Below are 24,871 nucleotides of genomic sequence, written 5' to 3' on the forward strand. Positions count from 1 at the left end.
AGCGGGCTTGATCAGCGCTTGGGCAACAAGGGGCCTGGAGGACAGTGTTGCGGTGGACAAGCGGGGCTGGGAGGGAGATGTCTGGGAAGCTGTGGGCCCCATGATCGTGGCTCTTAGCGGGCTGTTCCCTGAGAAGGCAGCTGGCGTCAGCCTTTTTTTACTGTCCCCGTCGGTCTCTCCCTCTTCTTCTCGATCTCCTCCTCCCTGCACACCCCACAAATTTAGCTGCTTAAAACAATGCACATGTATTATCCCACAGTTCTATAGGTCAAACGTCTGACACGGGGCTCACCAGGCTAAAGTCAAGGTATCAGCAGGGCTGAGTTCCCGGAGGCTCTAGGGAGAATCTGTTTTCTTGCTCATTCAGGTTGTTTGTTGGCAGAATTCACTTCCTTGCAGTTGTAGGACCGAGGGCCTCACTTCCTTGCTGGCTGTCACTTGAGGGCCATCACATCTAGAAGCCACCCACATACCTTGGCTTGTGGCCACCTTCCTCTCTTCAAAGCCAGCAACAGAAGGTGAACTCTTCATGTTTTAACTCTGCCCTCTGCCTCCCTCTTCGGCTGAATCTCTCACTGACTCTTTTGCCTTCTTCCACTTTTAAGGGCCTATATGATTATATGGGCCCCCTGATAACCCAGGACACTCTCCCCTATTTTAAGGTCAGCTAATTAGCAACTGTAATTCCACCCTGCAACCTTGATTTCCTTTTGCCATTTATATACATATTCAAAGGCATAATACCGGGGGACAAAGATCATGGGGGTCAGCCACACCCACACACTGCAGCCCACGCCAGCTGGGACCCTCCATCTGCAGTGTAATAGCTCCTCTTATCAAGGGCTTGCCACAAGGGCGGCCCTATATGAATGACCTGGCCTCCAAAACCTTTCTGACATCTCCAGCATCAGCTCTCACCACTCGCTCCCCTCATTCACTCTGCTTCTGCCACACTGGACAACTGGTTTTTCCTCAGATATGCTAGAGATGCTCCCACCTCAGGGCCTTTGTACTTGCTGTCCCCCCTCCCTGGAGCCCTGTGTTCCTTTCCTAGGGCTGCCATAACGAATGACCACAAACAGAACGGCTTAAAACAACAGAAATGTATTCTCTCACAGTTCAGGAGGGCAGAGCCCAAAATTAAAGTGTTGGTAAGATTGTTCCTTCTGGAAGCTCCGAGGGAGAATCTGTCCTATGCCTCTGCCCTAGCATTTGATGGCTCCCTGAAATCCTTGGTGTCCCTTGGCTTGTAGCTGCATCACCCTAATCTCTGCCTCTGTCGTCACATATCGTGTGTGTGTGTGTGTTGGGGGGGTATTCTTTCTATAAGGACACCAGTCATTGGGTTTAGGGTCCACCCTAATCCAGTATAATCTCCTCTAACCCTAACTAATTACATCTGCAAAGACCCTATGTCCAAACAAGTTCATATTCATAGGTTGGCAGTTAGGACTTCAAGAAACCTTTTGGGGGGTCGGGGACCCAATTCAACCTACATTAAACCCTCTTCCCAGATACACACATGGCTTGCTTCCCTCCCCCTCCAGGTCTTCGCTTCTCAGTGGGAACCCCACCTATGCTCACCTGATTTTACACCGCACACCCGCAAACACTCCCTACTCCTATCCAACTATTTTGCTCCATAGCACTAACGTCTTATGAATTTTACTTATGTATTTATTTCTTACCTCAGTAAAACGTCAGGCCCAGGAGGACAGGGCTGTAATCTGTTTTCTTTGTCAATGTATCTCCAGCACCTCGAACACGACGGGCCCAGAGTAGAGTGGAGTCAAGCCGGCTGAGGGCAGCTTGGCCCTCTCCCCGCGGTCTCTCCTTTACTCTCACAAGCCCTGCAGTGGGTTCCCAATGTCCCCACTCTGCTGACAAGGCTCCGAGGTGGGAGTGGCCGGCCCCTCGGGGGGCCTTTGTCAGTAGGGAGAAGGAGGAAGGGCAGGGGCACTAGTGCAGCTCCCGTCGCAGGCCTGGCCTCGGGGGTGGGCGCCGGGCCACTGGGTGCGGGTGGGTGGCATAGGACTCGCCTCCCCAGCAGGACCCGGCATCGTTCAGCCCCACGTCGTCGCCACTCGGGCCCTCGTGGGCTTCCCAACGTGTGACCTTTAACCTGCTGTGGCGGAGGGTGAGGCCGCAGTTTTCCTGCGGGAGTGCGGCCTCCCCTCACCCCCAGGCCTTGCCAGGCCACCTACAGGGGGTGCGGGGACTCTGCCCCAAGGGGTGGTCTCTGCCAGTCTGCACCGGGAGTCGCCGCAGGGGGGACCCAGGCATCCTTCCTGACAGAAGGGCAAGCCATTTGCCCAGGAGATGGATGACCTAGAATCAAATGAGGTACCTGGGGAGAGGGCAGCAGGTGCAAGGAGGCGACCCCGGCGTGTGTGCCGGGGAAGCGCTGGGTTTTGGAGTCAGGCAGCATTTAAACCCCCGTGTCCTCACAAACTAGTCGTGCAAGTCGCTTCGCCTCACTGGAACTCAGGTTCTCTGAAGTGGGAAAGCTGATGCTCATCTCAGAGGGTGGTTGCGAGAATTCCCTGAAATAACGCACAGAGAGAGGTTAGTGGGGTGTCCGAAAAATGTGAAATGTCTTCCCGTACCTGCCTACTCCCCCATGCCTATGACAAATCAGTGAGATGCCCCGTTTGCCAGAAGGGATTTTCTTCTCCAACCCACAATCTGGGCTTATAGATGGGGAAACTGAGGCAGGATGAAGGTTGGCAGCTAGATGGTGGGCCTGCCCTGGGAACCCAGGAGATCCTGACTCTGGGCCAGTCTGAAGGCTTGCCGGGGTCCTCTGAGCCTTGCTCCAGCTGCGGCCACCTCCCTCCCACTCCCTTCCTCCGCCCTGGGCTCCAGCATGCTGCCACACGCCTTTGCTCATGCCTCTGGGCCACATAACCCCCTGTAGGCCCTCCCTCCTCCTCATTCCAGTCCCTCGGACCCAAGGCTATTCTCCGATACACCTGGGACCTGATGAGAGACCAACTCATGCTAGCAAATCTTGGAAAAGTCCCTTGTCCTCCCTGGGCCTCAGTTTCTATATTTGTAAATCAGAAGCAACAAGTGGATCTTCTCTGAGGTCGAGAGTTAATGGTCTCAGACTCTGGCCTCCAGCCTGGCCATTTTCCATCCCCGATGGTGAAATGTGCTTACTCCCCCTTTACCCACTTCCAAGGTCATTACAAGGACACGTGATGCCTTTCACCAGGGCAGACCTTAGCTCTCCCTGACGGTAAGCCTCAAGTCCCTTGGCAAGGCTGCAGTGGGGTTAATCAGCCTACATCTTTCATCCTGCGTCACCCCCTTCCTCAGGGCCACCAAGTGGTGCCTCTATGTTGGGTTGACTCAACCCTACAATCCTGACTGAGTCAAGCTTTCAGGACCTCCGGGGGTTGAACGCCTTCCTTCATTTTCTTTTCTTTCTTTTTTTAATCTTGTATTTTTCTGATTTGTTTTTATAACTCTGAGCCCCAAGCTTGCCCCCTGGGGTTTTTCTGGAACTCCCCAACCCTCAGGATCTTCACTATACTATTTTGAAAAGATTTAGAATCAGGATACCCAATTTGGTTTCCAAGCTAGGCCACTAACTAGCCTCGTGACCTTGGGCAAGCCACTTAACTTCACTAAGCCTTAATGTCTCTATTTGTAGAAAGGGAAGAATCATTCTTTCCTCTCTGGGAGGTTTCACCCACTAAAACAATGTGGGTGAAAGATTGCTTTGTGAACTGTAATGTGCCTTGCAAATGCTGGTTATTGCTGTTATTTTGCAGTCCTGACAGGGGCCTGGGATACTTACTTATGCCTTCTATACATGCCTGGGTCACTTTCAGGAGCAGCTCCTCACTGAGGCCTTCCCTGACCACCTTTGTAAGGTTTTAACCTTAGAATTAGCCTAAGCCACTGACCACAACACTAGGGGATGTGCTTCACATCATAGTCTCTGGGACGGGTACACCGCAGTTGTGCAGTGCACAACCCGTGCCACTGTATGTGGTGACCCTGAATCTGGCTCTTTCCCAGGAGGGAGATGTCTCCTATTTTCCTATCAGTTAATATTATAAACCCCCAACTTGAGGGTGCCCTCATCTGGTTCACTTTTTAATCTCCACAGTGCTTTCTATTTTCCGCTTCCTAACATAACATATAATTTAATTATTACATTTATTTTGTATTGTCTGTTTTTCCCCAAGTACAGTGTGAGCTGATTTGTTCACTGACATATCCCTAGCTCCTAGAATAGTACTCAATAAATAATGGTAGGCACTCAATAAATAAATAAACAACTATCTACTGAATGAGCATCCCTGTCACCATGTATCCTCTGTTGCTGCCTGGAGCAAAGAAAGCTGGTCTCAGGTCCCTTCCCTTCTGAGCTGACACTCAGCCCATCCCCTGGCATGTTGTTGATCAGGAAGGGGCTGTCCCAATCCTCCCAACAGGTGGGTACCTGCTTACCCTGTGCCCCTTGGTCTCGGGGGTCTGGAGCCAGGCAGACGGAGAGCAATGCTTCTCTCCTAAGGGTGACTGGAGCACAGCCAGAGCAGGGCTTAGCAGACCCTTAGGAGTTCCAGGAGTCTGTCAGGGGATGCAACAGCTGTAAAGGGGTCTCCTCCCAGTTTCTTCTATCTCTTGGGCCTTAGAAGAGTCCCATGCCTGCTCTTCCCTGGGGCTGCGGGTTTGGAAGAGGGAGGGCTCAAAGGGGAGTAGTCAGAGGGAGTAGTCAGAGGCTCACTCATGGGCCTCCAGCCAGAACAAATGGAAAGGGTTTTGTTTTCCCAAGTCTGAAGTCACAGAAGCCCTGCTGCTGCTTTCTGAAGACAGTAGAAGAGAACTGTGTCTCAGCTGAGAGCTTCCTTCACCACCATGTCCCCCTCCCTGCTGTTTGCAGAGGGTTCTAGAAACATGGCCACTTTAAGGTTTGTGTAGGGTTCCTTGGCACTTAACCCCTGCCAGCCCCACCCATCCCTGCCCAGCAGAGACTGCTTGGAGTAACGGGGTGGGTCTGAAGCACTCCATTTCCACCGAGGAGGAGAAGGAGGCAGGCTGTGTGTGCTGGACCTTTCGGTCCCCAGACACACACCAGGAGATGTCTGTCACATTCATAGTCTCTATGACAGGTACTCCAAGAATTGTGCAGTGCACAGCCTGTGCAGCTGTATGTGGTGACCCTGGACCTGGCTTCTTCGCAAGAGGGAAATATCTCCCATTTCCCCCGCAAAGCATGTTGCTTCAAGGCAGTCCTCTCCAGCTGGGTTTGGCTGCTGAGGCCCCTCCTAGGTTTCTCCGAAAGGGACGTGGACCTCTGGACTTTGTAGAGTATTAACATGCACCTCTCCAAACCACACAAATACCTGAGGCCCACGGAGCTCAGGGCCACAGCTGGCCTTAGGGTACTTGTGTGTGAAAACAAAAAGACACAGGTTCTGGGTGGATGCAGTCTTGCAATGCTTTTGCTTTTGCTCTAGGCCGAGAGAGCCTGACAAAGGCTGTGAGGAGGGAGGGGCCGGTGTGCCTTCTCTCCAAGCAGCGGAGCCTGCAAGCCTCTTCCTTCCACCATGCTTGGCCCAGGGCAGACACTTCTGGGTCGATGAAGAGGCCAAGCTCAGGCCTCTTCATGCTCAAGGGAGAAGGGGGCCCAGGGCCTTCTAACACCTCTCCGCTCCCCACGCAGGGCAAGTGGGCAGATTCCAGGGAAATGGTGTCTGCTTCCTACATAACTTCTCTTCTCTTCTTCCCTCTCGTATTGAAGCTTGAAAGTGGACATCTGGCCTGAGGTGGCCCCGAAATCTCTGATGAAGACTGCCTGACTCCCTTTTCTAAGATCATCCCAGAGCTGAGGATTCTCAGGACCCTCCCTAGGTTGGGTTCCAGAGAGGGCCTCCCTCCCAGCCCAGGCCTGGCCCCAGCCCTCTACAGATCTCTGAGATGAGAGCTGTTCACCTCCTATTTGCCCAGAGCCGGCAGCCAAGTGATGGAGAAGCCAGGAGCCGCTTCGTCTTCTAATTCTCCTTTCTCATCATCACCACCAACAGGATTTATTGGCTCTAGGCCTCGTGTAGGTGCTCTGCCCTCCTGGTTCACCCCACACCAAAGTCACCAGCTCAGTTACATGAGGCAAGTGGATGTTGCACAAATGCCTCTGGCCAGTTGTGTTGAGTCCAACGAGGGGAGGACAGACGGAGTGGGATGTGGGATGTTCCTGCCGCTGGGAGGGGGCAAGCTCCCAGGTGCGGAGGGCAGAGGGACTCCCCATTCTCCCCACAGCCCTGATCTTAGCCTCCCCCGGTGGTTACAGTGAGGAATGTTTGGGTTACGATGGGTGGGATGAAGGTTGTGGTCGAGTCGACTTTCTAGTTCACAATAGGGTGGTGCTTCGGTTAGATTGGAGTGTAACTTTAGTGTGGTGTTAGAACGAGGGTTCAACCTTAGGACTGTGGTTAGGGCGGGGCTAGCGTTACGCTGGAGTAGAATTTAGGACTGTGGGATTTCTGAGTGTGGTATAGTTGTTATTTTAACCTACCATTGATGGAGCTTTATTGAGTCAGCCGGCCCTACTGTGCAAAGCACTTTACAGGCACCACCTCACTTGATACTGGGGACCATACGGCATAGTGGTCATGAGTCAGACCTCAGCTTCATCTGATTCTGTTGCTCCCCAGCCGCTTGACGTTGTGTGAATCTCTTCACTTCCATGAGTCAAAGTGGATAAAGCGCTGAGTCACATAGCTAAGGGCTCAATACTTGATAGCTGAGACTCTTTCCTTTCTGTATCAGTCAGGGTTCCAGCAGGAAACAGATGGCACACTCAGTGAGGACAATTTGATAAAGGGTCTATTTGCAAAGGTGTGGACAGGGTCAAAGGAAACAACAAGGGAAGCAGAGTATAGGGAAGCCCTTAGCCCTGCAGGTCTAAGAGACAAGGGGTCAGCGGTTACTGGAACCCAGAGTAGCTCCAACCACAAGAGAGGACCACAACAGGGCTGTGACCTCTGGCAGAGAAATAGAGCCACCACTACCCACAGTGGCCCATCAGGAGGGAACTGGAGGATCAATACCTCCACTCCATCTGCTGCCCTCTGCCCTCTTGCTGGGGTCCCCTGTGGGCTGAACAGGACTGGAAGACAGAGGGCGAAGGAGCCTCCTAAGGCCCAGAATGGGGCAGAGAAAGGTCCACAGAGGCAAGTGGAAGATCTCCAGCACCTTAACCAATCCTCACAAGGATCCTATGAGGAGGATACTCCACCAGGAGGAAACTGACAGGAAGGGCCATTCTAGCCCAGCTCCACTCAAAACTCTGGAACCTGTGCTTGTAGCCATTTTGCTAAGTAGCCCCGAGAGCATGTGAGCTCAGGCCAGTGCAGAGCAGCAAGCTTGGCGTGGGAGCTGCTGAGGACTGGGTCAGGCAACGCATCTTGTGTCTTTTCAGGAAACTCCAGAAAGCTGGTGAGAGCCTGGAGGAGTCGTTGGGGCATTAAAACGTTAATGTATACAGTTTCCAGCATCCGACAACAAAAAGTAGTAACAATGAACATTTTGAGCTTGTGGCTGTACTGACCTAAGTCCTCTAGGATTTTTGTTTGAAAGGAAAGGTTAGGGAGAGATGAAGCCAGAAGGTAACAGAAAGACAGTCAATGCTCTTTTTCAGATGCCCCAGGGGGATGCCCATCCCATCCGGTTGCTTTGTACGGAACTGTGACTGCTCAGTGAATGTAGCTCTCTGGGGTAGGGTGTGTGTGTGTGTGTGTGTGTGGAGAGAGAGAGAGAGAGAGAGAGAGTGGGTGGAAAGCTGTGCAGAGAGAACATGCCTCAAAAATCATAATGGAGTTTTTCAGGCCCTGTGAATTCTCCTTTTGAGCTCAAGGTTTTCAAATATGTATCAGGTTTCACCCCTTGTCTAGGATGCAGAGGAAGTGTCTGATTTATGGGTCCAGTAGTTTTTCCAGTTATGCAATCTGTAAATCTGCCATCAGTTAATTAATTTGCCACTGTCAGAAAAGGCACTGTAAGCTTCCCAGGTGAAAATCACTTTACCAAAGTAAAGTGCTATTATGATAATATTAATAAAAAAGGGACTGTGAAATGTATACTTGTTTCCACTTGTGGAATTAACTGAATCAATGTCTCAGCATTCCTCCTCCAATCACTGGCATGCACACATGTGCACACACACACCCCACCTCTGGAGAGGGGCTAAGGAGGAAGATTTAAGCCTTGCAGTATAATTTCCCAGAAAAGGATTAGAAAGGGAAAATGGGTGAAATGCAAAGTTATCTGATGACCGAGGTTGTAAGATTGGCGGCTTAGGACCCAGAGGGGTGTGTCTGCGCGTCTATTTGTCTGTCTGTCTGCAGATGACATAGTGAAGATTGCTAAATGATTTCCAATAACAAGATATGAAAACACATAGTTCCTTTGTTAGCCACATAGCTGTGGTTTTGTGTCCGTGATTCAATGTGGAAGTGAGTAGCTGCGACAGGCATTTTGTGGGGGTTTTTTTCCTTCTTTTTTCTCCTAAAAAAATATTTGTGAAAGGTCTAAAATTCAAGGAAGTCCACTGCTTTTTGAAAAGAAAAGAAATCCCCATTCCTTGCAAAATGAAGATCGCAAATCAAAACCTCTGGAGATACCGTATTTCTGCTTCCAGCCAGTCGCCCACGCTCGGTTTCCTTCCGGAGCCTGGGCTCCTCACTGCTACCTACGGTGTCCACCCCAGGGTGCACCCAGCCAGCGGGGGGGGGGGGGGGGCGGGGGGGGTTGCATCAGAGGCCTCTGGAGGGAATCTGGTACTCCAAGGGGCGGGGGTATCCTCTTGAGACCCCAGCCAAGCCACACCCTTGAGGAACAAACTGATTCCACATTTCTTTCTTTTTTTTGGAGGTTCTTGGGTCAAGGTCAGAGCCCATACAGCAGGCAATAGTGTGTGAGGGAGCAACTATGGCATAATTGATGTCTTATTGTTAGATAAGTCTGGGTTTGAATCTCAGCTCTGCCATTTAATAGTTATGCTGCCCAGAGCAAGTGATTTAACCTCACGAGCCTCAGTTTTCTCATCTGTAAGATGGGGATGCCCGCCACTAACAGAATTGTCGGGAGGATTTACTAACATATGTAAATGCATATACACACCTTTTAGGTGTCCTATGAATGGCACCAACTCTTATTTGTCCCTAGACTCTGGGGTTACCTGAGCCCTTTGTTTATAGCAACAGCGGTAACTGGAAACTCTGAGAGTTTCCCCAGACCACTTGAAGGTGTTTCTGGCTCTGGTGAGGTTTCCTATCTTAGCCAAGGGTGAGCAGCATGTTGGGGAATGTCATCCACCAGAGGTACAGAGCTCAGGCCTTGATACCCCATCCCAGCACCTCCCTGCCCGGTGGTGATAGTGGGCAAGTAAACAGCTTCTCTGTGCCTCAGTTTTCTCTTCTGTAAAATGGGGAATGATAGTTTTTATAGCATAGGTTTGCACTAATCAAGTAAAGCATAAAAAAATCACACTCTCAAGCGTAAAGAGCCTAGTAAAAATTTTTAAATTAAGTGCCTGTAGCAGGTATATGGCACATAATTGGTTGGTAGGTTTAGGATGAACGAAGCCTTCTCAGATTGGGCCCCCAGGTCTTTTAGAAATCTCCTTTTGTTTATGGTCCTGGGGAAGAGTTCCAGGCCCTGGAAGAGCAGGCTGGCTGAAGGCTGCCAAGACTTTGACCAGCCCCTGAGAAGTATATCCTTGACCCAGGCACCAGCTGCCTTTGCCTACAATGGGCCTGTCCGGGTTGGGTAAACTCATCTGAAGTCACAGGCCTGTGTTTGCCGTCCTATAAGGCAGGCCAGCTAAGCTGTGTGTGTGTGTGTGTGTGTGTGTGTGTGTGTGGGCGCGCCCGCCCACCAGGGGTTGGGGGAACATGCATGGAAGGAAGATGGGTCCCAAAGACCACAGGCTGGGAACTCAGGGTTCAAGAGGTGGGCGTCTCATGGCCCATTTGGTGGTGGTGAGACGTACCAAGTTCTTCATGGCTTTGGGAAGTGGTGCAAACTCAATCCCCTCAGCCTAAAGTTCTCTCCTCTGATCTGTAGCACTTTCCAGGTGCCCACACTCCCTGACTCGTGTTTTCTTTCCCTTCACCTCTTCACCTCTCCAACCACTTCCTTTTTTCACCTGCTTCTTTGTAACTCATGCAGCAGCAGCTTGTGGCGAGAGTGAGGGTGCGGTGCTGGGAGGAGTGTGATAGACCTGGTTCGAATCCTGAGTTTTGCCATTCGTGAGACATGTGAGCTAGGGCCAGAGACTTACTGTCTCTGCACCGCAAGTGCCTCACAGGTGCTGTGGGGATAGCGAGAGCCGCCTTGCAGGGCACTGGGGACCTTTCTAAAGTGATGTTTGTTCTGTGCCTGAGTTTCCGTAAACAGAGCAGTTACTTGAACCAGTGGGTGTGTGTGGAGTACTGTGGCTCCACAGACTTCACTGCCTCACCTCTGCCTCACCCTGGGGACCACAGATGCCCTGAGAAAACGTCTGGGGGGCGGGGGTGGGGGAGGAGAGCACTCTTGGCCAGGCAGCCGGGCGGTCAGGCTGGGTGGGAGCTCCAGGGAGGAGTTGTCCATGATCGCCTTCCTAAGAGACCATTTTTAACCTTGTTCCTTCCTGGTAAAAACACCTTCCTTCAAGGCTTCCCTTTTATACATGAGACCCAAAGGATAAGGCTCTAAAGCTCAGACCCAAAGCATAGCTCTCAAGCCACGATATAGTGTAGAGGTTTAGAGTACAGGCTTGGGAACGAGATGCAGATGCAGGCCTCCTGTGTTGGATTCCCAGCTCTGTTAGTCATTGGCTCTGTGACCTTAGGCAAGTTACCTAGCAACTCTGTGCCTCACCTGTAAAATGAGTATAATCATAATACCTACTTCCTCATATAATGATGATTAAATTAGTTTATATACATAAAGTGCTTAGAACAGTACCTGGCAAACAAATGTAGCTATTTGCTGTTATTTATTGTCATCCTTGGCCCCTCCTTTTTTCCCTTTAACCAGACACACCTCCTTACCCCCTGAACACCATCACCAGCACATTCTTGGATTTGTCCCTTTGCACTCATGGTTCTCTCGGCCTTGGGTGGACTCTGTCCTCCCCATGCCTTCCTCCAGCTAACATCACACAACTTCTAGAAAGTCTTCCCCAGGCATCCAGACCCAGGGCTACACCTGCGTAGGGAGGCCTGGAGCATCTTGGCCAGGCAGCTCACCTGACTACCTGCTGCTTTTCCACTCTTGGATTGTAGGAAACACTCATGTGCAGGGTCTTCTCCCAGGACCACTGTGCATGGGAGGCGGGGTGTGTTGCACCCTACACAAAGATCAGGAGATGAATGGGGCTAAACTCTAGCCTACGTTCCGCTTGCCCAGCCCTGGCACCATGCTACATCAGCCTGAAGGAAGCAGGGCAGCCTCTGTAAACTGGCTGCCCAGGGCCCCTTTTCTAATCCACACAAAGGAACCAGGTGTGCTAGCCCTCCCCTGCTTCCTGCCTCCCTGCCTGGATTGTAAGCCCTCGGTGGGCCAGAGGCTTTTCCCTCAGTGCCCATGTGGGACCGCGTACCATCTGAGGTGCTCACAAGTGGACCTTGGAAGTGGTTAGATGATGAATTCATGACATCCAGGTTCCCCCACAAGCTGACAAGTCTTCCTGGGGGAACTTGGGGCCAAAGGCTTCAGACGGCTCATTGGCCCTGGATGGCTGTGGAGTGGGACCTGGCCTGGGCTGGGGAGATGGCTCCAGTGAGGACAGAGCGCTGGGAGCCACAGAGTTCAATGTTCAACGTGATGACTATCTGGGGGGCGGCAGTTGTCTGCCCAGCGCTGTGATGACTCCGTGAAGGATATAAAGAGGGTAAGATCCAGTCCCCTCCTTTCCCCTCTCAGGGTCTGTATCCCTGGCCATGCTGCAGCCCTTTGGGTGGTCTTGCTGGGCCCAGAAGGAGGCAGAGGAGCTCCTGGAGGGGCCCTTTCTTTGTCTCCTTCCTGGCTGGAGGGAGAGGGCGATTGCTCGGCGGTTTGACACTTGGACAAAATGACACTTACGTAGAAAATGAGGGGCATTTCCTGGGGCCCTGGGCGGCCCTTCAGGGCACCTTCTCCTCCCCTCTCTGCCCCCTGAGTTGCCCTAGGTGTGATCCCAGGGCCTAGACAGCCCACTTCAGCTTCCCGCCCAGCACCCTGGCCCATCCAGGAGAGAAAAAAGGCAATGCAGAGTCTCAAGGAGCAAGGGCTTGGCGGCCCGTGAGGCAGGCCGCTCAGTGGAAAAGCGTTCACAGCTGACCAAGGCATGAGGGGTCTGGAGGGTGGAGAAGCATGACGAGGCTCAGAGGGGTCTCTGGACACTTGGGACACTGAGGCAGCACCTACGTAATGCTGCTCTAGAGGTGGGGGCCAGGCCTCAGGCCCGGGCTCGGCATCCCACAGACAATGCCCCGGACATGCAGAGCTCCACCAGCCTCCGCCTCTTATCTGCCTGCAAGGAAGCGGGGTGCTGTGTTCTGTCCCCAGCTGCTGGGCGAGCAGAGCAGGGTGCGGTTCTGGGCAGGCGAGGCTCCCGGGTTCTGCCCCCTCCCCACCCCTCAGCCTGGCAGGGGCGTCCCCTGGGGTCTGTGAGCCCGAGCTCCGGACCTCTCAGACCTGGGTGTGGCCACAGAAAAAAGCTAAAGGCACAGACCTCAGAGCAAGGGGATATGACTCACAAGTGGCCGGCGGGGGCAGTTTGGGGGGGACCTCAGGCAGACTGGGGAGGCCGAAGGGGTCGGGCAAGTGGGCACAGCAGGACCGGCAGCAGGAGAGGTCTTGAGACATGTAGGGGAGGCCAGCTCTCCGCCCTTCCGGGAGGGCAGCAGGGTATGAGGGTCCCAGTGTTGGGGATGCCGCAACTGTGTGCCAGGCAGCGGGAAGGGGCTGGGTCCCCCAGGACCGCCCCACTGAGCATGCCACCCCACTTGTCTCTCAGATGTCACGGGCCCAGAGCCCCGCCCTGAGCAGGAATGTCTGCTGCTTCCTTTCTGGCACGGGGTGGGGGGGTGGGGGGTTAGAGGCGGGGACCCAGCTCCTCGATCCTAAGGACAAGGTGCTCAGGCCTCTCCAGGGACCACCATGTCACCAGGCAACCCTGGCTTTTTCGACATCCTTCCTCAGGCCATGCTGAAACCTGCTCCCCTGTGACCTGGTCCTGGGTCCATGTCTTCTGGAAATCCAGTCTCTTTCCTGCCACATCCTCAGGACAGCAAGGTTTAAAAGGGTGCTGATTCCCCTGGGCCAGGACAGTCAGGGAACCCACGTGCCTGGGGGCAAAGAATGCAGTGAGGGTAGCCAGGGGAATCTTTTAACCACATAGCCAAGATAGACTTTCCGGGTTCAAATCCAGACTCCTCCATTTTCTATGCTGTGCTGTCCAATGCAGTAGCCATCAGCCACAAAGGGACTATTTAAATTTAATTTAATGTAAAACTCAGTCACACCAGCTGCATTTCCAAGTGCTTCAAAGCCACAGTGGCTAGCAGGTAGCATATTGGATGGCACAGACTATAGAGCGTTTCCATCGTCACAGGAAGTTCTACTGGACAGTGCGATTCTAGATGAATGACCTTGGGCAAGTCCTTAACCTCTCTGTGCCTCAGTTTTATTTTCTGAAAAAATGGGGTTAATAACAGTACCTAGCCCCCAAGGTGGTTGCGAAGATTAGATAACATATGCAAATAGAACAAGTAATATACAGCACAGAGTTAGTGCTCAGTAAATGTTCATTTTTACTGTCTACGACAAGAGAGGCAGAGTTCAAGTCGTCCCCTCCTTACGGTGACACCTGGGAACCCACCAACCTGGCACCTCTGATACCCAGAGGCTGGGGAGTGATGGCTGCTGTCTTAGCCCAGCCTGGGCCACACCTGCTCAGGCCCCCAAACTATGCATCACCTAGAATCAGCAGGCTCCTCGCTTTGTGCCAAGGCCATGGTGTCCCCTCCTCTTCGCCCACCAAAGCTGGGTGCCCCCTTGTTCCCTGCCGGGGCAGGGCAGGTTTGCAGCGGGGGCTGGAGCGTGATGTCTGGAAACACTACCTTGGGTCCCTGGGGATTAGGCACAAGGGCCACCTGACCGTGGCCTGGGCGTGAGGCCTGCCTGGCCAGCGAGGAGGAGAGAGGGAGCAGAGCTCTGCGAAGGCTTCCCCCTGCCTCTCCAGGACCCAGATTCTCAGGGGAGACTGAGCCACTTGGGAGGCGCCAAGGTGTGTTCACCTGTAATGAGCTGGGCCTGCAGTCACGGGAAGGCCAGGAGCAGGGATGGAGTTCAAGGAACGCCCTCCTGTCTTGGTGCTCTCTCCCTGTCCCCTCCTACCTCTCTGACATCTCCACAGCCTCTTCCTTGGTCTGCCCCTCAAGCGTTGTTGCTCCCCAGACCCCCTCCTCTGCCCTTATTTATTCTCTCTTTACTCCTGTATTTCTCAAAGTGTTTCGGTGTCAGAGCATCTGGCAGTCATAAGGAATACCATGAACTATCAATGTAATTAATTCCATGATTAGAGCTGGGAACAGTTTTACTAGCAGAAACTATGATGATCGTCTGTGTGTGCAAAATAAAAACCCGCTATAGGCACACGCACGTAGCCGTGTAGAGAGCAAGCTGTCAAGTGAAGTGTGATGGGCTGTTGCCACGTTTTCCCGTCAGTATTCCTTTTTGGCTTGCCATTTGCTTTATCGCACGCTAGCAGGCAAGCGGCACCAAAGGTTGGAGACAAATTTATGGGAGCAAAGCCTAACATGGAGACCAGTCTGTTCGTTAACACATTTCCCTCTTTGAAACTGGCAAGCGTCCAGAGCAGAGTCCAGCAGTGGAACTCTGAGTCGTGGTTTGTTATGAATACTCTCCCCGAGTAATATCATCCCTGCAGCCCCACCTCCCCACCAGGACTCCCTTGACTGTGTCTGCAGTCCCAGCCTCTCTCCTGAGTGCTACCTCCTGGGTATTTCTATCTGGAGATCCATCCTGAGGCACCAGCACTCACTATGTCCCAAACTGAGTCACTTCTTGGATCACTCCTTGAGATCTTGGCTCTTGGAATGCCCTCCACCCATTTGTCTAAGCCACAGCTGGGAACTCTCTATGTATTAAATATCCCTTGAATCCCTATCCTCTTCTTGGTCCCATCCTTGTTCCCTGCTAGCCTAGAGCACAGCCAAAGCCTTCCAGCTGGCCTCCAGCCCTCCCCTCTCTGGTCTATCCACCACCAGGTAATCTTTCATCAAAGTAATAAACATTTGAAAAGGCCCATCCCATCATGTCCTAGACCTGCTTGAAGACCACCAGCATCTCAAGGCTAATGTATGGCTCTCCTTGTACCTCCACACATGTGCTGGGATGCTGGTTCCTTTGCTCAGTCTCCACTGGAGCAGAGAGGGTAAGAGAGTCTTTGCCACCCTTGGACCTGGATGCCTGGCACGTGGCAGGCATTCAGTAAGTGCTTCTTGAATGCGTGAAAGAGGGTGGGCTGCTCCAAAATCTCTAGGGACTCCCTTTTACCCATTCAGTACAGCCCAGACACCTCCCTGATATTTCAAGTCCTCCACAATATGGACCAGAACCTATTTTTCTTTAATGCCTCACAGCCTCAGTGAAATGGCGATAAAGAAATGACAAACGGTGGGGTGGCTTGAGGATGAACTTACTTGGTTTGGTAACCTGGCTTCTGCACTTAGGAGTTCTGCGACCTTCAGCAAGGTATAGAACCTCCCTACCCTCTGTTTTCTTGACTGTAAAATGGGGGATAATGTATATCTAACTCTTAGGGTTATGGAGAGGCTTTCATGAGATAATGCATGTGACACGCGTTGTTGGCATGCAGCCTGGCACAGTACAAGTATTCATTGAATTGTAGCACCAGTTTCTTCCCCATCCATCCACTTCCCACTCCCCCACCCCCCAACACACACACACACACACACACACACAGGAAACCACTTATTAATTCTCAGGGTATCCTTCCAAGGTTGCTTTATGAATATGCAAATAAATTCATGCTTATTTTCTCTATTTTTACACAAAAGTTTACATGCCCCACATCAGGAGTCAGCAAACTTCTTCCATAAAAAGCCAGATAGTAAATATTTTAGGCTTTGTACAACATATGGTGTCTGCAGCTACTCAGCTCTGCCACTGTAGAGCAAAAGCAGTTTTAGACAATGAGTGTGACTGTGTTCCAGTTAAACTGTATTTATGGAAACAAATTTGAATTTCATATTGCTTTCTCATGTCATGAAATATTATTCTTCGTTTGATTTTTTCCAACCATTAAAAAATATAAAAAACCATTGTTAGGTCACAGTCTGTACAAAAACAGTCGGTGGGCCAGATTTGGGCTGTTTTTTCACTTTTCTATATATCTTGGAGAGCTTTTCCTGTGGATGTAAAAGAGCTGAATCTTTCTGTTTTGAGGGCATAGGACTCCATCCCGTGGATGTCTCTTAGTTTGTTTAACCAGTCCCCTACTAAGGGACACTTACATTGTTTCTATTCTTTTTTTTCTTTTTTAAGACTTGAATTTGCCATATGCAATTATTTACATAGCATTTACATTGTATTAGATGTTGTAAGTAATCTAGAGATGATTTTTAAAGTGTACAGGAGGATGTGCATAGTTTATTTATTTACTTATTTATTTATTTTTTGGCTGTGTTGGGTCTTCGTTTCTGTGCGAGGGCTTTCTCTAGTTGTGGCGAGCGGGGGGGCCCCTCTTCATCGCGGTGCGCGGGCCTCTCACTGTCGCGGCTTCTCTTGTTGCGGAGCACAGGCTCCAGACACACAGGCTCAGTAGTTGCGGCTCACGGGCCCAGTTGCTCCGCGGCATGTGGGATCTTCCCAGACCAGGGCTCGAACCCGTGTCCCCTGCATTGGCAGGCAGATTCTCAACCACTGCGCCACCTGGGAAGCCCTGTTTCTATTCTTTACAAAATATTTTGCTATTACAAAACAGTGCTACTATGAATAATCTTGTTCATCCATCATTGTGGACGTTTACAAGTGTCTTAGGTCAGATTCCCCTAGAGGTGGAGCTGGGACGTGAATTCAGGTGTGTGTGTGATTTACTGGGGGAGGGCTAAGGGCGGGAGGGAAGCAGAATGGAAAGGCAGAAAGAGCCAAACAAGGATTGGTCCCGGGAAAATCAAGCCAAAGCCTAACAGAGGGCGGAGCTTGGACAGTTGTCCCACCTTGAAGCTAGGAGGCGGGGCTTTTAAACTTCCGGTTCAGGCAGTCATTGGCTTCGTGGTCATGATGGTGGGAGGAGCTTGTCAGGTGGTTGCCTTCCGTCCGGAGCACAGCTCAGGAGAAGACTGTGTGGGGTGCATTGGCCGCAAAGGAGACTGGGCAGGGCGGCAGCAGTGCCTACCACAGCAGGTGTATCTGCAGCACAGCCTCGGAGGTGGACCTGCAGGGGCAAAGCATTGATGCATTGCGGTGTGGATAGACATTGCCAAATTGCTCTCCATATGGGCTGTGTCGACTTACATTCCCACCAGCAACATCTGAGAGTGTCTGTTTCTGCACAATCTCACCAAATTAGTCTATTATTAAACTTTTGGATTTTTTGCTAATCTGATGGACTGAAAAATGCTATCTCAAAGTAGTTTTCATTTGCACATCCCTTCGAATGAGAAAAGTTGAGCCTATTTTCATGTGTTTAAGAAACATTTGGGGCGGTGGGAGCACCTCAGCTCGCCACCTGGGGACCCGCGCCGCGCTCCCCGACCCCGCCCGCCCGGCGCCCATCCCCCGCGCCCTCCGCTCGCCGGGGTTATAATTGCCTCTCACCCCCCGAGGGGTTATTTTGGGGGTGGTTGGAGGTGGCAGCGGAGGCGAGGAGGGGAATTTCCTTGTGTCTCCTTTCCCGGGAGGGGGAGCGGCATCGGAGGCCACGGTTTCCAGGGTCCTTACCTATGGGAGGAGTACTTCCTTCTTTCCATTGACTTCAAGCTTGGCCATGGGACTTGACCAAAGTCAATGGAAGATGAGAAGTGATATAGGTCATGTCTAAGAAGAAGCTTTGGAAGCCAATGCATGAATTTACTCTTGCTCATTTTCCTCTGCCACAAGAAAAACAGGTGCCAGATAAAGGCTTTTTCTTTTGCCAGGATTCCAGAATGAAGAAGATACCTGTAACCAATCCAAAGTCAACGTAACAAAAATGAGAAATATATTTTTGTTCTAGTAAAACAGTAGTTCTCAAAGTGCTATCTGTTGAGCCCAAGACCCTTTAAGGGTTAAAACTATTTTAATAATAATACTAAGTTCCTTTTTCATTGTGTTGACAATTGCACTATGGTTCATAAGGGATGGTGGGGAAAACTGCTGGTGCCTTAGGAAAAATCAGTGCAGTTCCTTCAAACTGTGCTCTTTGTCACCATATATTTATAGTAAACAACAAAAATTATACTTGAGAATGTACTTGATGAAGCAATGAAACATTAATTTTTAAAAATCTTGATCTTGAAAAAAAAAGGAAACATTTGGGGTTTTTTTTTCTGTAAACTGTTCATATTCCTTTGCTGACTTTTCTTCTAGGGCTATTGGTCTGTCTTTTCTGTTTCTAGGCGCTCTTTAAATATTATGGAGATTGGTTCTTTGTCGTGATATGAATTGCACTTATTTTTACCATTTTGTCTTTTGTCTTTTTACTTTGTTTAAAGTGGTTTTGGCCAAGCAGAGGTTTTTGATCATAGGGTTGGTTGTTTGGACAAGTAAATGATATGTTATGTAAAACACCTAGAATGATGTCCACTACTTGGTAGGCACCGAATGGATGTTATTTTCCTTCCCTCCCTTCCCTTCCATTCTATGCTTTATCCAACTGTGCTCATTATCCTTCCTTAAATATGGCCCATGCTTCCCACCTTCACGCGTTATCTTACGTTACTTTTCTTATCTGGAATGTCTTCCTCCTCATCTTGGACTGTGAAATTCCTCCCCATCTCTTAAGCCCCAGCTCAAATGTCATGGTGCTGCTTACATCTGAACTCCTGTACCTCTGTTAGCCATCAGAGTCCGCCTTGGATCCTAGTAATATACACACATTGATCATGCTTTTCCTGAGCCTCAATTTCCTTATCTATAAATTGGAGTTGCTGGGGAAAATAGAGATTTATTTTTATTACAAAATAATGCATGTTTACTGTAAAACTGTAAAAAAAAATCTTTTACTGAAAAAAATCTAAAAATATGGAAACATAAAGTTTAAAACAGTAGTTACACATACATAGGCATTCGCATCCCCAAGGGGCAGCCACTGTTTACAGATCCTTCCAGACCTTTCCTATGGCTATATAAATACCTGTAGGGGGAGAGAGAGAGGTTTTTCTTCAGACAAAAACCTGGAAGTATTACTGCCCATATTATTCTGCAACTTACTTTTTTCATTCAATAAAATAACATGAATAAGATGATGCATTTGAAGTACATGCTTCAGTGCTCTATCCATGGGAGCTGTAACTATTCTATGCACCTTGCAGTGATGTTTTTAAACTTTCTTTTGGCAGCAGAACACTTAGCAAACAAAATAGTATGTGGAAGCCCAGTTATCAATTAGATAAGAGTGGAGCCACCAGGCTAAGGTGAAAGTGGGTGGGGTGGAGGGCACGGAGCCCCTCACCCACTCGTCTCCCCATCACTGTTTGAGAACCTTAGTGAGTTGGGCAGAATATGGGGGCACCATGTTCAGCTGAGTGGCATTATCATGGGTATGCACTGTCCAGGGAGTTTCCACTCAGGTCTGAAGATCCCAGCCAGCTGGGATGGAAGGTTTTCTTCCCAAATTGGTTGAAAGAGCCAGAGAGTCCTCAGGCCAGAGCACATCTTAGTGGATCATACCCAGTGGCTCCTCCTCGGCTCCATGCTGGTCTGTGATGGAGTTTTCGTTGGTCCATGAAGAAATGAAAAAAATAAAGTCAATGAGGTGAGATTTCCACGAAGTTAAGCTTATTCAAATATTTCTTATTAGCATTGAAATGTCTTTTCTTTCATAAAGTTATGGTGGTAATAATTGGCAGTTGTGCGTGTGTGTGTGTGTTTTAATGTCTTACCTAAATAAAAAGTTGGCAACTTTATGTTGGTCCCCTACATTTGTTTCAAAATTTTACTGATCCATGAAATCCTGAAGTCTAGAGAGATGGATGTTGCAGTCCATTGTGGCAGCTCTGCCAGGACCTCCTTGGAACAATCCCAGAGAGATAATCTTGGGCTAGGCGAGTCTGAGAACCGCTATCCTTTAATGAAATCAAAGCAGTTCTTCCAAGGCTGAGAGTGGACAGAGCCCCGCTCCAGACACTTTAGTCAAAGAAAGTCACCTTCCCAGTGAAGCTCTCACTTGCCTCTGTTGCTACCACCCTCTAGGAGCCAGAGCTGAGCTGAGGGCCTGAAGCCCTTCACACATGGGGTGGGGGGCCCTCCCTCCCTGTCCACCTCCCAGGACTGGTCTGGGGTTTATGAAGGGAGATAGCTGACTCTTTAGAGGGGTGTTTTCAGTGTAAGACATAGGACCTATCAAAGAACCAAGGCTTCCTTCTTTACTTGGCTCTGAGCGTCTCAGAAGGTAGGACTTTTTGATTTCTATCGTTTAATCCGAAATCCCCATCACAGCAGTAGATGACAATGGATTGAGCTCAGAAGGCTGTGGTTGTTAAAAATGTATTGACACCAGATTAGTCACTTGGCCTTTTATATGTAACGATGCTTGGGCAGTATAACAAGATATTTGGGGTGTCCTTTATTCCTCTTAGATGAAGAAGAATTTTTAGTGGCTTGGGGAGAGGTATTTTGTCTGAACTATAGCTAGCACTTTCTTTTCTTTGTTCATGTGATTTTAAAGTTCTGGCATAGTTTTCAACTTGTGACCACTTATTTGTATTTTCAAAATAATCACATGGTGTCACTGTTCCTCTTGGTCCTCACCATAGCCCGGTGAGGTGGGTGTCACTATTCCTGTTTTACTGATTAGGAATCTGAGTTTCAGGGGATCTCAGTGACTGGTCAAGTAGGAGGCAGAACTGACATCTGCCTGTCCTCTCTTCTCTGTACAGACAGGTCCTTTCTACAACTAGGGAAGACATTTTTTTTCTTCTCTGCAAAGTTAAACCTTTGACCCTTAAGGGATTTGAACTCAGGAATCTTGGGGCCATTAGCTTTGAGTTCCAATTAGAGAAACAAGTGATGGCAACAGTAACAACAGTGACAGCAAACCACCAAGAAAGAGCCCTTTGAGTTTCCACCTTGACCAGATTGGAGAGCTCTTTGTCAGCATCAAGTTCAGAAATGTCCCAGGTGGTCCGGGCAAAACCTGAACTACTCCCTTTAGCTCCCTGGGTGCTCTGTGATGCTGACACCAAGCTGAGCCATGGCACCAGCTTGGTGCCACCAGGAGGAGACTTCCACCGACCCACCAGCTCACTTACCTCTCACTCTTCGGCGAACTCTTGGAAGCCATTGGAAGAATTGTGTTTTCTGCTGCAGCTGGTTGTGCTGACCTTCTCCTCGGAGTTAGGAGCAGGTGCCTGAGGGTGGGGCCCCCAAGTCTGGTCTGTTACAGCTCCCAGAGCTTCTGGGGTGGCTAACGGGCCCTCTCTCTCACTCCAGCCCTCAAACTTGGGGAGCAGGCTGGGGCATGTTTGGGGCTGTCAGGGTGAGTATTTGCTGCTGGTTGCACTGGAAGAAGAGCAGTGGTGAAGCTCACGGGAGCCAAGTCCCAGGCCAACAGGGCTGGGGAACGGCTGGAAGGTGCCCAACTCTGACACCTGTGCTGTTCTGGCTCCTGCCAGGAAAGGATGAGAGGGAGATTGCTCATGGCCTGGACACCCGGGGCCAACAGAACAGGAATAGGGATGATGGAGGGAGAGGGTCCCAGGACCCACTTGGGCAAAGAATCCAGTGGAGCTAGGGATGGGACCTACTGGAGGAAAGAGAACCACCCCAGGCCTGAGCAGAGGCTTCTAGGCTGAATTTCTGTCATGGTCTGGGCTGCTCTGTTGGGTGGCACAGGAGTCAAGCTCTGCTGGGTTGGAGTCCTGGGGCCTGATTTACCTGTTGTATAACCTTGGGCAAGTAATTACTCTCTCAGCTTCAATGTTTACAATGTGCTCACACCCACCACAGTCCAGACACTGTCAGGTATACAGTGGTTCATATACATTTTGACAGTGACAGAGTGTTTACAACAAGGCTGCCTTGTAGAATGACCTGCCTTATAATAAACACATAAAGAACCGTTCAAGTTTATGAGCAAACAACTCAAATAGTTAAGATATCAAAGGACATGAGCAGAAAATTTTCACAAGTGGTAAATAGATGTATGAAAAAAATTCAACCTCAGAAATGATAAAAAAAAGGTAGCTAAAGCAACATTGAAGTATCATTTATGATGATGATGATTATTATTATGAAAAATTAATAATACACTATGCTGGCGAGGCTGCACTCCGAGTGGTACATTTATACAGCCTTTTGGAGAGCAGTCCTCCAGTGTATACCTAGAGCCATAAATGTAACCTCTGATATGGTCATTCTAGTCCACAGAATTAATCCTAAAATAATAAGCCTTTTCAAAATGTTTCTTATAAATATTTTTCAAATATACAGAATAAAAACTGTTTAATGAATCCCCCTATACTAAAGGAATATTTTAACTGAAGAAAAAAAGCCATATGAGTCAGGATGTCCACAGTTAAAAATTTAAAAAACAATCTAAGTATGTAACAGGAGAATGTCTGAATAAATTTTGATTCATCTTCAGATAGACTACCTTGTGGCAATTAAGATGATCAATATGAAAATTGTGGAATTGTATAAAGTACGATCTAATGTTAAGTGAAAAATCAGAATTTAAATGGTATCTGCAAGTGATGACAATAGTGTAAGAACTTGAGCAAAGGTTGAAAGGAAATATGCCAAAGTATTTGCCGTGTTGGGGTGGGAGGATGATGAATTCATTTTTTTCTCCTTGAATATTGTTGCTGTATTATTTTTACAATAACATTAATCAGAGGGATATTCAGGGCCCCGCCCCCGAATCAATCTGTTAACGTGTATTTGCTGGGCACCTGTTCCACAAGCAATTTGTATGAAAGGTTGTATTAAAAAGTGGCAAGAAGCAGGCACAGGACTCAGTTTTAGGGCAAGGGCTGGTCCATAAGAGTCTCAAACTCTTCAAATGTCAGAGCTGCAAGGGACCAATCTAACACCTTTATTTTGCAGTTGAGGGCCCTGAGGCCCAGGGAGGCTCAGTGACTTGCCCAGAATACCCAGCCAAAGCCTGGCAATTCTACATAGGGGTAGGCACTCCCACCGAACTAGCCAGCTGGCCTTAGCCCTGTTCCCCTGTCTCAGGGCACCTCCATTTTCCTGGAGTTGGCAAGAAGGCAGCCAAACAGAGAACACTCTTCTAGCGCAGAGGCGGGGGTGGACGTCCTGAACAGGAAGGGCACAGAGACACTGTTCCCGGGATGCAAACCCCACGCCCCGGTTGTCTCCTCAGGACCCTGAGTGGGCTCAGCCAGACACACGCCACCCAGCAGCACGTGGGGCTGTCCCAGACTGCCCGACTTTATCTGGCCACTGCGGCCAATGGCCAGCTGACCTCCAATGCCCTGCCCATGGGGCCAGGCCCTGAGCGGAAGCATGGTGCCCAGCAGGCAGCATATCTGGACCACCCGTCATCCTCCTGGGGTAAGGACACCCTGGCTCCAGGTCCTCAAAGAGCAGGGCATCTAAATCTTGGACCTCCTTCTCCCCACCTTTGCTTCCCCCTTCACCCTCTCAGAAGGGCTGAGTTGTCACCCTGTCTCTTATCTTTTCAGCCAATGTACAAAACAGTTGTCAAGCATCTGCTTTGCGTCGGGCTCCAGGGGTCCTAAACCAGCTATTGGAGACTTTGCCCCTTTGAGGCACCTAGACCTTGATTGCTCCATTTCTGCCCCATCTGTCACCTGTCCTGCCTTTGCTTCCTTCATATCCAGTTGTGAACCTCACCTCCCTGGCGCTGGCCCTTCCACCTCATCCTTCCTGCAAACCCCTTGTTACCTATAGCGGGGCCTCTGCTTCCCAGAGGAGAGAGCTGAGCATTCCTGAGGATTCAAGCCTCTGCACATTCTTGCTCGTTGCCCAGCAATCCTTCCCGGTGTGCCTGGACACTTTCTCTCATTCCTCAGAGCAGCTACTCCAAGCTGCCCCCACCTTCCCCAGCCCCATCCCATGGCCATGCTTTCCACTCCCCAGAGTCCTCACCTTCCTGCCCATTTTAAAGTGTGCACATCAGTGATGTTTAGCATATCCACAATTTTGTGCAACCGCTATCTAATTACAGGACATTGCCATCACTGCAAGAAGAAGCCCCATGCCCATTCAGCAGTCACTCCCTTCCCCGCTCCCACCCTCGCCTCGGCCCCTGGTCCCACTAATCTACTCCCTGTCCTTATAGATTTGCGTATCCTGGACATTTCATATAAACGGAATCATGCAATACGTGGCCTTTTGTGTCTGGCTCTTTCACTTAGTGTAATGTTTTTGAGGTTTATCCATGTCGTGGATAGCATGCAGCAGTGTCCTTTTTATAGCTGATGACCTTTCTTGCCATCTTGAAAAGGAAGTGCCCCTCTTCTTGTCTAAGGCACATCCCACTGTTTCTTGACTCTTCTGGAACCCTAGGCTGTCACTTGCCCTCCCCCTCCCCCGGTTCTCCTCCCCCTTCAACCTGTCCCCCACTCAGCCCTTTCCCTAGAGCATATACAGTTACTTACAGCTCTCCCATTCACACACACACACACACACAGAGACACACACATGCATGGCT

At 50.0% G+C, this 24,871-nt stretch overlaps 1 protein-coding gene across 4 annotated transcripts in view; it reads left to right on the forward strand.

Moving 5' to 3' along the window:
* The window catches only part of LTBP2 (latent transforming growth factor beta binding protein 2), a 100,333-nt gene that overhangs the window by 24,367 nt on the left and 51,095 nt on the right, over positions 1–24,871 (forward strand). For all 4 annotated transcript variants that reach the window (XM_068542714.1, XM_068542704.1, XM_068542723.1 and 1 more), the window contains exon 4: positions 23,558–23,748. In XM_068542714.1, coding sequence (XP_068398815.1) covers positions 23,558–23,748 — 191 coding nt within the window. The remainder of the gene's footprint in view (positions 1–23,557; positions 23,749–24,871) is intronic.

This window comes from Eschrichtius robustus, chromosome 1 (genome assembly GCF_028021215.1).
Source record: "Eschrichtius robustus isolate mEscRob2 chromosome 1, mEscRob2.pri, whole genome shotgun sequence".
Taxonomy (NCBI): Eukaryota; Metazoa; Chordata; class Mammalia; order Artiodactyla; family Eschrichtiidae; genus Eschrichtius; species Eschrichtius robustus.